The 13559-nt window shown below is 35.4% G+C and overlaps 2 protein-coding genes across 7 annotated transcripts; both read right to left on the minus strand.

Moving 5' to 3' along the window:
• Positions 1–2461: 2461 nt before the first annotated feature.
• On the minus strand, positions 2462–6968 carry LOC131154487 (5'-adenylylsulfate reductase 1, chloroplastic-like). The gene is made up of 5 exons (XM_058107297.1): positions 6761–6968; positions 5606–5758; positions 5377–5503; positions 3196–3991; positions 2462–3093 (listed from the first exon to the last, which is right to left on the minus strand). The coding sequence occupies exons 1-5, from the start codon at positions 6840–6842 to the stop codon at positions 2857–2859; spliced, it is 1395 nt and encodes a 464-aa protein (XP_057963280.1). The 5' UTR covers positions 6843–6968; the 3' UTR covers positions 2462–2856.
• A 1356-nt stretch (positions 6969–8324) lies between these two features.
• On the minus strand, positions 8325–12604 carry LOC131154495 (probable tetraacyldisaccharide 4'-kinase, mitochondrial). Of its 6 annotated transcripts, XM_058107314.1 has the most exons (9): positions 12382–12596; positions 12137–12260; positions 11250–11332; positions 11099–11177; positions 10588–10737; positions 9647–9856; positions 9389–9448; positions 9155–9235; positions 8325–8736 (listed from the first exon to the last, which is right to left on the minus strand). In XM_058107314.1, the coding sequence occupies exons 1-9, from the start codon at positions 12558–12560 to the stop codon at positions 8590–8592; spliced, it is 1113 nt and encodes a 370-aa protein (XP_057963297.1). In that variant the 5' UTR covers positions 12561–12596; the 3' UTR covers positions 8325–8589. The 6 variants fall into 6 exon arrangements, with proteins under 6 accessions (XP_057963297.1, XP_057963306.1, XP_057963289.1 ...); XM_058107323.1 differs by lacking the exon at positions 11250–11332 and having other exon boundaries at positions 11099–11161; positions 12382–12604; XM_058107306.1 differs by having other exon boundaries at positions 11099–11332; positions 12382–12604.
• Between the last annotated feature and the right edge of the window lie 955 nt (positions 12605–13559).

Raw genomic sequence — 13559 nt, forward strand, 5'->3', positions numbered from 1 at the left:
TGATTTTGAAAATGGACTGATATAAACAGAATCCCCTTACCTTAACCTGAATTCCAACTATGAACTTTACGGTCCTCAAAACTACGAACCGAGACTCCAAAACCTACAAACCATAATACAAAACATACTTACAATCCGTACTACTACACATATACTAAATTAGAAATGAAAACCGAGCCTTACCTCGATTTTGGCCCCGAAACCCGAAATCCTTCGAAACGAGATTCCGATCCAGTAGAAACGTAGAGAATCCTTCACTGATCCTCACAGTATCGTTGGATTTATGAATCCGGCAACGAACGGCAAAGAAAATTAGAGAGAGAGTGTGTAGGGAGAGTTCTAGAGAGAAAGAGAGAGCTTTTCCGAAACTTAGCCATGAAGCAAACCCCCAAAAGATCTTTTATAAGCCTTTGACCCGGAGGATTTCGTCGACGAGTTGGTGTCCTCGTCGACGAGGTCTTCAGGGATTTCGTCGACGAGATAGCGATTTCATCGACGAACCCTAATATTTAAATTTTCCTGAACCCCTCGGCTTTTTTTCGTCGACGAGCCTCTGAATTTCATAGACGAGAAGTCCACTACCTTCGTCGAAAAATTGTGGCCTCGTCGACGAAGTTCGTGCCCATTCCATTTTTCCCTTCTTTTACACAATAAACTCATATATCACAGTTCAAGTTCTTACATAATATATATAAAGAGATTGGTAATAATGCATGTTTTGAAAAATACTGTTATTATGTTGAAATGTATATATATATTAGTATGATATGCTAGGAAATATGATTTTTAGAATGGAATGTACGGTTTATTCAGCATTGTGTGGCATAAAATATTATTTTACCTGAAAAGCATTATGTTATGGAAATTTTATGAATAAAGCATATTTTTTACAGATTATGAGATAATGCAGTACATTATGGTTTCAAATACATGATAAATGAATTATTTATTCAAAACGATATTTATGGAATGTTCGGCGCAAGGCCATATGTATGATTTTGGCGCAAGGCCACAGATATGAAAGTAAACATCGTGAGGCCGTATGTTTTTACGTTATTATAGAACATGTTATCAATCTATTTACATTAAACTGTATATTATCATGTATTATGTATTATCAGAACCCGGATGATAGTTCAGTTCAGTTACAGGGGCACGGTACCGTTGCTATATAGATCAGATATTATGTTCAAACTTGTGCTAACCACCCCACAAGAGGGTGGGAGATGGATAGTTGATGTGGCTTTCAGTGTAGAGTTGTATACATCCACCTGACAGTCCGGTCCGGACCAAGGTGTGGCGAGTCCATCGTACTTATAGACATTTTTGACTTGACAGTGGTGCCAGCCATTGTCGGGTCCCGCCTTTGGACTACACAACCCGTCATGGGAGGTAATACATGACAATAGCTAGCTATACATCTTGGGTAAATTTTCAGTATTATCAGTATATCAAACATTTCATGATCAGTATGAATTATTAGAAATTATGAAAGTATATGATTATTCCAATATGATATGTTGAATGTTTTCTAGTATATAAAAGGTACTGTATATGTATTATAGCATTAAATATTCATATTGTCATACAACTGTATTTAGTTTATTTTCCCTTACTGAAAAGTGTTTCACCCTCGAATATTAAATAATTTTCAGAAAACCTAGAAAGACCGGTTGATCGTGGCCGTCGTTGAGTCAGTTGTACTACCCCACTAGGAGGGTAAGTTTGAACTAGGATCAGGAGATTATGATATGGGATCTTAGAGTTATTTTTTTGTATGTTTTGGAGATTGTATATAAACACAATGTTTTGGGATTATAGTTGACTTTGGTATTGTGTATTGTGTGGTTGAGAATGTGATTTGCATTTACTACTACTTAGGATTCCGCTGTGAATGTCAAATGTATTCTCATTAACTTCGGGTTCGGATTGACTATTTTATTTATTATGTTTTACTTTATGATAAAATAAGCAAGTCGTTACAGAGGTGATGAAAGACAAAACGAAGTAATGAACGGCCAAGATCTTAACGGCCGTAGAATCACCGTTAAAGAGGCTCAGGCTCACAACGACAAAGAATGCAGTGTGGTAGGGTTAGGAAAAAGCTGGGCACAAAATCGAAATTATCTCTGATACCATGCTAAAAGTCAAGGAAAAAATCTATATATTTTTCAATGAATATTACATGGAATATATACAAGAGGATTTCTATTTTTGGTCTATACTAATTGCAAGACAATCAAGCCTTGATATAATGGATTTACAATTAAGGCCTTGATACAAGAATTTACAATCATGTTTTTCCTATAATCTCTCTGACAACTTACGCCAATAATATGACCCTAGACCAATTGCAACAAATCAAACTTTTATCAACCAAACACAAATTTCGTCAACTTTACCCCTGATTAGGGTCCCCTACATTGAATGTTAAGTCTAACCATGCGAAATGGAGAGGAAATTGAAATAAGATATCTTGCTTGTATTAATTTGTATCTGTATCAAATGAAGACGTACGTGTGTATGAGATTCAATTCTCAACTTTGTTGATTTGTAATGCTGCTATAAGAAAAATACCACCTATGCTATGCCATGCTATGCCACGCACAATTTTTTCAACAAGATGATTCTCATCATATTGATTTTCCAATTCAAAAAAAAAAAAATGGGCTAGAAGCATAAACCTTGCAGGATTCAAATGTACAATACCACGATCTTTAGGATAATTTCGTCAATGCGTGGCAAGTTGGGATGGAAGAAGCAGCAACCAAGCGCGCTATTAACCCCCATGACCCAATTTTGCTTTTAACCTCTCATAAGCACTAAGCAGTGGAACCAAGTGGAGACAAATCAATTTCAACGCCATAGAGCATTCACGAAAGCCATCAATGAATCAACATCCCTCTTCTCTGATGGGTACTTGATGGGCTTGGAAGCGTGTTTAGAGAAGAACAGTATCGTGGGGAAGCTCCCCAGCTGCAGCTCTTTCTCTGCAAATGCCTTTTGATCACCATCAGCACTAAACTTCCCCACCTTGATCTCTCCAGCCCTTGCCAGTTTCTCTGCCACTTCAACGTATGATCCTTCCATTGCCTGCTCACAATCAGCGACAACTTGGTTAGAAACTAAATATCAAAGTATTGCAAATCAAATGACACAAAAATCATACAAATTCTTTAAACTAATCATTTTTACCTGGCAGAAATGGCACCAAGGCGCATACAGGACAACAAGCCACGGATCACTTCGATTCTCTAATCTGGCCAAATTTTCTATCCCAGTTCTATTCAGAGTAATCAAATTCTGGCTGTTGAATATATCAGTGGCAGCGCCACTCCCATTTTTTAGGGCACCAATAACGTCATTGCCATCTTGTTTAACATTTCCTTTATGAAGGCCGCACTCTTTGGCCTTTGCATCCTCCCACCACCACCTGCCCTCTCTCTCATGCTGCCCTGGCAACACTGATCTTGTGCATGGCTCGCATCCAATTGATATGTATCCTTGCGCGTGCAGGGTATTTACAGGCACATTCATGACTCTGAGAAAGTTCCATATGTCTTGGCCTTCCACATTGGCCACAGGATTCCATTTCACCAAGCTCCCAATTCCACCACCTGTTCCTTCAAAGGAGGGATCCACTTGGACAACAGGAATTTCTGCCCTTGTGCCAGGAGACTGATCTTTTCTTTGACCAGTGATCCAAGCACGGAGACCCTTCAGGGCCCTCCTTAGGGGCCGGACCTTCCTTACTCTACAGCACTCTTGATGCCCGTCCTCATAGAATGAAAAGAGCCCCTTACTCCTTACCAGTGCTTGAACCTCAATCGCATCAGGGAACATGTACTCGATGCGAATGCCGTAGTGCTTCTCAACAGTGTCAAAAAATTGGTATGTTTCTGGGTTTAATCTTCCAGTATCCAGGCTGAATACCCGGAAAGGACGACCAGTTAGCTGTGCATACTCAATCAAGGCTACATCCTCAGCTCCGCTGCACAAATCAAAATAACTGAAATATTAGTTTCGGTATTCAGGATGACTAATCAAATCTTGTAATTATTATTAAAATAAACATTAAAAAAATAAAATAAAATAAAATAAAAATTTTGAATAGGTAATTAAGGAGATGATAATATATTTCAGTTGCATTTTTTTTTTTTTCTCACTATGCTGTAAATACACAATAAACAGATCTGTATGACAGGATTGGCTATGGCAGTAACTGTTATGGAAAGTAAACACTAAGACCATAGAGTGCAAAAGGCATCTCTATTCTTCAGTAAAATTGTCTCATAATTAGTAGCAAATATAAGTAGAATTTTGGTAAACAATAGCGGGAATCAAAATGAATGTTTCTATTTTTCTTTATTAGCATGCATGTAGCTATGCATTATCTATATCTCTTCAAAACCTGAATTTGCTTGAATTCCCTTCTATTCATCTATTTGTCAAAAATAACTTCCATCACTTAAAACGGTTTAAAAATCCTCCACTACAGTTAAAAATTATCTTCAAAGATTTAACATACTGCTGTTTTTATTGGCCAATTATTAGGATTGCAAAGCCAGTCAAGTGCCTTAAGTTATGAAGTTGAGCCAAACCATTTGTTTACTTTACTTGTTACACCTTTTTTTCATAATAAAAGAAAATATATTAAGAGAGAAAAGGGCAGTACAATGATAAGGAGGACGATCAATTCCACCAAAAAATAAAATAAATAAAACAATAATCATAAAATAATATAAAACAAAAAAATAGAAGACCTAACTGGCAAGTCACATAAGAAACCCTCTCTTTAAGCCCTTGGCCTCATAGTTCGTCAAGCACTTCATGTATGCCGGTTCATGCTGCCCATTTTACTTCTTAGACTTAATAAGCAAGGATGACATGCACTATAAAATGACTACGTGCTTGATTTTCAAATTAGAGATTCAATGGTTAGTTTGAATTTTATAGGAAAGAGTATAATTTGTCATTCCAAATTGAGCCAACGCAAGCATTGTAGAGGTTCATAAGAGCCAAGCAAAGCCTACCACATACATACAGACCTAATCTATGCCCATGGCTAGATTCAAATTAGAAGTTGAGCTTGAAATATGCAGAAGCAAGTAAAAGGTCAACTCTTTACTTTTTTATATGGGTGGTTCAAAGTTCAAACTCCAAACAATTTAAAGGATTGAACCTGTAGCCACAGAATGGGTGTCCACTTGCAGTAGTTATCATTCTAAACACTATTAATACTTTTATCACTGCCTGGAATTCAGTCAATTCATATATTCAAGGAAAATTTAGCAGGTCAAGTTTGGTTAGATAGCATTTGAATGAAAAAAGGAAAAAAAGTAGAAGAGGGAATGAAAGAAGAAAGGAAATATATACCTGAAAGCGATGGCTATGTCATTACCAAATTTCTCAAGGGCTTTGTCCATAACTTCAAGGGGGGAAGCATTTTCAAGATCATGTGCCAATTTTTCATAATTTTCTATCTCCATCTCATTGGCAACTTCTGCACAATGCCAAAGCAAGAGTAACATATGCCATCAATCTATCCAATCAGTAATAATCCAATGAGGAAGAGAAGACTCTGAATCCGTTGTATGAAACATACCAGGAGCAACAACGTTTGTTGCTAGAGGAACCACCGAATCGCTTTTTCTTTGTTCTGCACAAATTGGTTTTACCAAGCATTTCCTTTGGTAAGAATTCCCTGCTAGTGATAGAACCAATGGTCGATCCAGCAGACGTGAGCCAATACATGGAGCTGCAGAAAATGAAATGCAAGCACATTTAAATTAACCCCCTTAGATCAGGCAGCACCAAATTAAGGATAACATGGTCAGAAGTAGGTTGAAATTAAGTTCAAGTTGTCACATAGTAATAAAACCAAAAAACCACACTGATAAAAGGAGTGATATGATTTAAGATGAAAGCAATCAAAGCACTACGAGCAGGAAGGTTTACAAGCATATTGGCCAACCTGCAAAGCAAGGATGACAATATAAGTATGAGGCTCATGATGCTCTTTTAGATGTACCTATAGGCTACAGTACGCAGGGAAATTTGATTTTAGTCTCAATAAGCATATCTTCCACTGTAGAAACGAACATCCAGAAATAATTTGAAGCTATACTTCGCACAGAAGTAAAAAATGACGATAACAATTTTCGTCAAGATTTGACTCCCCATTAAAGAATTGGAAAGCTATTTCCAATTTTTCAGAGTCAAATAACTATATTTTTCACAATCGAAGCAAACAACATATAATTTCTAGCACCGACCCAACAGCAGAAAACGAGCCATTTTCTAAGTGGTCATAAGAGAAGAGTATTCTTGATACGGGAATTCAAAGCTTTTGTAATGCAACAACTCAAAATTTAAATGAAACAAATTCAGTCGAGAAAAGATCACAAAAAAAAGAGCAAATTTACAGTTTTTCAGAGTAAAATAACTATATTTTTCACTATCGAAGCAAACAACATAAAATAATTTCTAGCACGGACCCAAACAACAGAAAACGAGCCATTTTCTAAGTGGCCATAAGAGAAGAGCATCCCTGATACGGGAATTCAAAGCTTGTGCAATGCAACAGCTCAAACTTCAAATGAAACAAATTCAGTCGAGAAAAGATCATCAAAAAATGAGCAAAATTACAAAGAAAAACATAGGAGTTTAAGTTGATTAATCGTTAGGGTTCAAAACCCACCACGCAGAATCCCACGAACTACTGCAACAAACGGAATAGAGAGCGAGACGGAAAGAGTACCTTTAGGCTCATTGGAAGCAGTGACTGAATGCGTAGAAATCGATTGCCGAAGCACGGAAGCTGAAGAAGAAGCAAATGCCATTGAAAGAAATTAAACTAAGCTACTCTCTCTTATTTCTGTGATTTCGTCTGTGTGTGCGTGAGTTTGTGCGCATTAAAAAGAGGGTTTCATGATTAGGAGCTGTTTTTTCCTGCCCCGAAATCGGGAGGAAGAAGAAGACGGGTCAATAATGTCAGTTGAAGAGGACGCGATTCTAGGTTCATTGAACCTGGACGTAATTCCATCCAGTGTGGGCGGGGGGCGGGAGAAAATCCACATTCATCTCCACGTGGCATTTACTCAGTGGTCTGTCACACTCGGGATGCTCTCCCCCGTCACCGGCTGCACTCGTAGTTAAGAACCCCACTGGAGGAAAGCTAACTGCTACGAATTTTACCTCTTAAGGCACAGAATTCGATACTCCTAAAGGCATGTTTGAAACTTAGAAAATATAAGGAAAAGGAAAGAAAAGCATATAGAAATTTATTTTTTCATGTTTATGTTTAGTTATCAAAAAGAAAGGGAATAAAATATGTAACAAATCAATAAAAAAACTTTTAAGTTTGTACATGAAAAACACTTTTTTTCTTATTTTTTTAATAATAATATATTATTTTTTTGTTTTTAATATTATTTGACGTAAAGATATAATACAATGAAAATAAATTTCCTACTTTTCTTTTCTCCAAATAAAATCTTTGATCCAAAACCTAAACTTAAAATAAGTAAAATAGAATAAGGAAAATATGTCATATTTAAGTGATCAAATCTATTTTATTCAATTTTTTTGTATGTAAAACAGAATATATATATATATATATATATATATATTTATATATTGCATAAGTAGGTTTTGAGGATGAAAAGTGTTGCAAAGGCTAAGAAAGTATTTTGCTTCGTTTCAAAATACTTATTTTCAAGATTTTAATTAATTTTTTAGAAATTAAGCTTTTAAGTTGAAAACCACTTATATTTAAATACAGGGTGTTATCCTCTTTTTTTTTTTTTGCTAGCCATACATGGTGTTATCTGATTCTAATAAATAGCAGCCACAAGACATAGAGGGAGAAATGGATGAACGAAAAAAACAAAGAATACTTCAAAATGAAGAATCATTACCAAGGAATATTCACTCTTAAGATGGAATACCCTAGCTAGAAGGCACAAGCAGGAGATGAGGGTAACCAATAATGTCTTGTTTGTTTTTGAGTAATTTAGTGACAGCAAGACATTTATTCAGACTCTAAAAAAACAAAAACAAACACTTGTTCTTCATTTTTTTTTTTTTTTTTCCTCATTTTGCAAAATAAAAAATAAAACATAATTTATTATTTCATGTTGAAGAAATTTGGAGAGATCGAATGGGACGAGACGAATCTGGACGACTCAAGGGGAGAGGGTTTGAATAATTGTATTATTGTCTTGATGTCATTTTTCAAATTCCCTAATCTGTGAAAGAAATAAGAATTAGAGGAACCTGAAAGTACTTTCAGAGGTGAGTAAGGGAAAGACAAACAAGCCTGCTTCTTGGAAGCTGCAGGAAGAAACAGAAAATTTATTTTTGGCGGGAAGCTCAACTTCAATTTCCAAGCTTCACTATTACAAGGAAAAGAATAGGAAAGAAGAAAGCTTCACTATTACAAGGAAAAAATAGAATAGAAGAAGAAGAAGAAAAAGAAGAAGATTGTAGCTTGTCTCATTCAATAAGCTGCCTTGGTGCTCATAGTTTTCTCTTTTGAATTTCTGGATGCTGCACGCATGGGCAGAATGCAGCCCCTCCGGCTTGAGCTTAAATAACTTTCAGGAGCTGCTTGAATACCTTCCTGAGGCTTTCCTCAGTGTTTCCTTGGCCTGAGATAATTTGAAGCTGAGAACACAGTACTAGAACTTCAAATGGATCTAAATGTTTGAGGATCTCAGGATCTCGATCATAATCCTGGTAACACAAAATGGAAATTTAGAGGTGGGGAAAGGGTGTCATTGTTCAGTATATTACTGCATGAAACTTTCCATATCCCATTTCTCGTTCACTATTTAACAGTTTGTTTTCACATTCACATTTAACCTCCTTGAAAAACAAGTGACATAAACGATACCACAATCGGATAACAGGTGGGCATGCTTCCAGTCAATGGAACCGAGCTAACAAAAAGTTGTGACTCATACAGAACATCAGAGTTGTACCAAACAATAATACCAGGATGGATACTTGAACTTTCCATTTTGCAAAATTCAAGAAACTCAACATAGCAAACAAAGCTTCTGAATGTCTGTCTTTTTTTTTTTTGAAGGTGAGAAGAAATAAGCTTTTAGACTGTCCTTAGTATAATCAATATGATTCAAGAGACGTTCACCTTCTCTGTCACAATGAGAATTGGCTTGGAACCAAACTGGTCCTCAAGATTCCCGAGTGTTGTCCTAATCACATCAATATCCTAGATTCATTGAAAATAAGACAGTTACTTGACAAATTAGATCGACGCTCAATCCTACATCAGCCAATATAATTACCATCATGCAGCATTTAATACATCCTATTTAATTCTGCATTAATCATTAAAAGGAGAGGGAGGAGGAGGGATATATACCTTATCTTGAAATAAATGATGGTCACTGAAGTCTAGCCGGTCAACAAATGATGGTCCTATCTGCAGTAAGTCATAGCCATTTAGAAGAAAAAGCAAAAATCAAAAGAGGACAAACAAGGGGAAGATAACCACAGAAAACACACACAAATAATGCCACGCACTCAAGTTCCATCTGCATCGATTGTCTCCCCAAACCCAACATATATGAAGCCTCTCACCATATTCAATAAGCACTTTTGAAACTCAGAAAAATAATACCTTTCCAACACCCTGTACGAAAGCATCTGAGAAACCAATTGCAGAAACACATAGTACAACCCTGTTACAAACAGCTTTCAAAGGAATTTTCAAGTTAATGTCTACTGCAGTGAAGAAATATGAAGGAGACATTCTACTGAAGAAAATAGGTATGGATTCATTGACTTCTCGGATCATTAGCTCAATATCTTTTAGATTTTGCTCCACGGCCTGCACAATGTCCAAGCATCAACATTTTTAGTTCATTTAATTTATTTATATACACACAAAATATCCACACTGTTAACCCTCATTTTAAATTTGACATGTGGAAGTGACAGGAAATAACACATGTAAATGAAGTATGAAAGAGAAATAGCAGTTGTATTTTAAATTTCCAAAATAAGCAGGAAGAGAAACTTGCAGGAGAGAAGAACAAAGCTGCCAGACATGGGGCAGAAAAGGGAGAAAATCATATTAATGAAGTTTTCAAGGCAGTTCAAGAGAATAACTGCCATGTGGCATCCATAAATAGGAGAAAGCGTTGAAGCAAAGGATGGCCATTCAAATATCATATCTCTCATAAATAAGAGATCGAAGCTAAGTGGTCCTATTTGTCTTGCACAAACAGACTCATTAATCTGGCTATTCAAAATTGTGAATGTACTTTTGATTATATGGAAACTCAAGTTCATCTCTTTTATCTTGATTGTATGATTAAAGTGCTCCTAATTGAGGTGGAACCAAACCCATATGTTTGGTCTAAAATTGATTGACATTAATTAATTTGACTATTGTTCGAACCATAACTTCAATTGAGGGCCTTTGACTGATAAAAATTAATTATTGATGTAAAAATGACTATCTCAGTGTCATGTGTGTCTGTGAATGTGTGTGCAGAGAGAGGGGGGAGGGAGGAGAGTTGGTGAGTACAAAAAGTTTGAAAGAACATGTTTGTTTACCAAGTCTGCATGATGAACTACAGCAACATCTGCTCTCTCAAGTGCAGTCAAAGGTTCTCTTAAAGGCCCCAATGGAACTAATTGACAGTTTCCCCAAGGCATCAAACCATTGATCATTGCAATCTCCAAATCACGCCACAAGCTCAAGTGCTGTCTTAAACACATACCAAAAAAAAAAAAAGAGGAAAGCATTACCAGCATGGCACCACTAATAATAGAATACGCATTCCTAGGCTTATCTGCTAAAAACCACACAGCAATAAATTTAGAATAGATAAATAATCAATCATGGTACAGGATAATATTCATTATCAATCACAGAAATTAAGCAAATATTCTCTTCCTTGATGAGAAACACTTGTGTGGAAAAGAGGTAGCCAGCCATTATCCCATCAGAAAACAAAACACAAACAATCAATGATGCAAGTAAATTTTTTTATGATAAATGTTCTAGTATAAGACAATATGCACCACAATATTGGAGAACAAATTGAAATGAGAATATAATTACCTGCATTCCATCATCCAGAATTACTGCACCAACTTTTTCAGAATTAAGATGAAGTTCCACTTCCTGGTCAATGCAAGGTCTGTCAAATGATACACCATTACGAGGATCCACATAACCATATCTTTCAAGAAAACAAGCAGCAGTTGCGAACCGGTTTGCACCCACACCAATCCTTGCAGATGTTCCGAGAAGATGCCTTTGAAGCATGTTCGCTTCATCCCCGCAAGCATAACCCTATGGACAAAATGACCTAAAGAAAGTCTCAGGTAGCCAAGGGCAAGCACTGCCAAATGAAAACTACCTTAGTTTGACCTATGGTTATTAAAGAGGCTAACCGTTCATCTTTAAAGAACTTGGATCATTGATTGAAAAAAGTAAAAACTCTACCATTTCAAGAATTTGGGTTTCTAATTGCAACTATGAGCAATTTGAGAACATGGTAGCAAAAATTTTAGTACAGAAATCATGAAGATTCCCACAGGCATTAACAGGTTGCATGAATTAAACATGCAGGATCTCGTAAGAAATCTGCCCAGAACAATATTTCCCCGTATGCAGATATCTAGCATTGTCATGGAACTCAAACGCCAAGACTGTGAACTAATTTCTTCAACAAACATTCAATAGGTCAACTCATTGACCTGATTTTCTAGCATTTATCATGCCTATATTAAAATCGAATAGCCATAAATAATACGAAAAATATCTAACATGAATTCTAAGCAAATGATCCTTTGCCAGTGGAATGAGCACCAGGCTTAATTTTGACTTCATTCATACTCAGTATATGAAGATTCTATTTTGTTAATCCAACTCCCAATAATGTTTCCTTTAAAAGAGCTACCATAATGCTCTCGTAATCAATAATGAAGGCAAAATTTTGAATATTCATCGCATATCAAGAACTTTCAGGGCAGTACAACCCCCACCAAATTAAACAATAGCGCAGGTCGCTCACCATTGTTCAAATTACTTCAAACCCAAAAGGGGGGGGGGGGGGGGGGGGGGAAAAGGAAATTGAAAGAAAAGAGGCAATACTCTGGTGAGAATGAGAGGTGAAATCCCAGAATCAGCCAAGAAAAGAGCAATCGACTCAACCATCGGCGTCTTCCCGTTACCTCCCCACGTCAAATTCCCAACGCTGATCACCGGCACCGGTAATCTTCCAATCAAAAAGCACAAAGTGAATATAAACTTCTATTAGTTAATTTTCTATGCTTTTTGCACATTTTCTCTAGGCATCCAAACAGGGAAGAGGAAGAGAAAGCCTTTGGTGAACTTACCGGCGCCGGCGGAAGATGCCCGAGTAGTAGAGCTGGCGGCGGAGGGAGAGGGCGAGTCGGTATAGAGAGGAAGCGATGGAGAGGAAAGGGATTACAGAGCGTTGGAGAGGAGAGAGTTTATGAGAGGATGAGAGCGAGGTGTAGGCTATCTCATTCACCAATTTTCTCAGTTTCTCCATGGAAGGAGACTGAGGGAGGCGGCGATTGGCAAATGCCCTCGCGAAAAAGTAATGATAGAATATATATATATATATATATAACATCGAAGAAATTTTTGGAAGTGATTTTTGGCCTGATTTTAAAATTCTTAATTTGTTTCCATAGCTATTCCTTTTATTAAAATAAAAATATAATAAGAAATGGAAAAAAAAAAAAAAAACACACACACATTTATAATTATTTGTAATACTGATTTTCCATATCATTCATAAAATAATCTAATTAAATAGTGACAACACTTAAGTAGACGTAAGTAAATATTAATTGTTATTTCTTTTCATAAAAAATTCTTATTTTTTCTTAATTTCTTAATTAGAAAATAAATAACTTTTCTACTTTTTATGTATTTAAATTTATATATTTAAAAAATTAAAAAATGAATTCAAGACATAATTACTTGAAGAAAGGGGGAAAATAAATTAAATTATGAAAAAAAATATTGATTAACTTACTTGATATAACAGGTATAAAATTGAGAATATTATTTACTTAAAAAAAATATAAAATTGACATATAAGTAGATTATAAAAATTATTCTTAATTCTTTATAATGTGTTTTATGATTTACTTGGTAAACTATTAGGAATGAATCAATGAGTAAGCGTTAGTATATCCCTTTGGTTTGGTATTGTCTAAGTGGATTTGAAAAACATGCCCAAATATAAGTTCTAGATCATTAAATAAATAAATAAATAATATTATAATATAAATAATAATAAAATATATACTCATATATGTTTCTAATAAGGAATTATTAGATTTTTAAAATATATATTATATATCATCTGTTTTTCACAATTAGTAAGAAAAATATATTTTTTTATTATTTATGTTATAATATTTTTGTAACATGACATATCTTAAAGAATTAAGAACAAACTTTTATAATCTACTTATATTATAAATAATTTTATATTTTTTCAAGAAATTATGTATACTCTCAATTTTAGATTTATGGT

Source organism: Malania oleifera, chromosome 1 (assembly GCF_029873635.1).
Source record: "Malania oleifera isolate guangnan ecotype guangnan chromosome 1, ASM2987363v1, whole genome shotgun sequence".
NCBI classification, from domain to species: domain Eukaryota; kingdom Viridiplantae; phylum Streptophyta; class Magnoliopsida; order Santalales; family Ximeniaceae; genus Malania; species Malania oleifera.

What these genes read in the sequence shown, in the direction of transcription:
- LOC131154487 (XM_058107297.1), bottom strand. Translation starts at nt 6,842, where the DNA reads ATGGCATTTGCTTCTTCTTCAGCTTCCGTGCTTCGGCAATCGATTTCT. An exon ending in GACATAGCCATCGCTTTCAG is followed by an intron (nt 3,992 to 5,376) that starts GTATATATTTCC and finishes TGATTTGTGCAG; the next exon opens with CGGAGCTGAGGATGTAGCCT. An exon ending in CTTGGTGCCATTTCTGCCAG is followed by an intron (nt 3,094 to 3,195) that starts GTAAAAATGATT and finishes GATTGTGAGCAG; the next exon opens with GCAATGGAAGGATCATACGT.
- LOC131154495 (XM_058107306.1), bottom strand. Translation starts at nt 12,560, where the DNA reads ATGGAGAAACTGAGAAAATTGGTGAATGAGATAGCCTACACCTCGCTC. An exon ending in GGCATCTTCCGCCGGCGCCG is followed by an intron (nt 12,261 to 12,381) that starts GTAAGTTCACCA and finishes TTTGATTGGAAG; the next exon opens with ATTACCGGTGCCGGTGATCA. An exon ending in TTCTCATTGTGACAGAGAAG is followed by an intron (nt 8,737 to 9,154) that starts GTGAACGTCTCT and finishes TTGTGTTACCAG; the next exon opens with GATTATGATCGAGATCCTGA.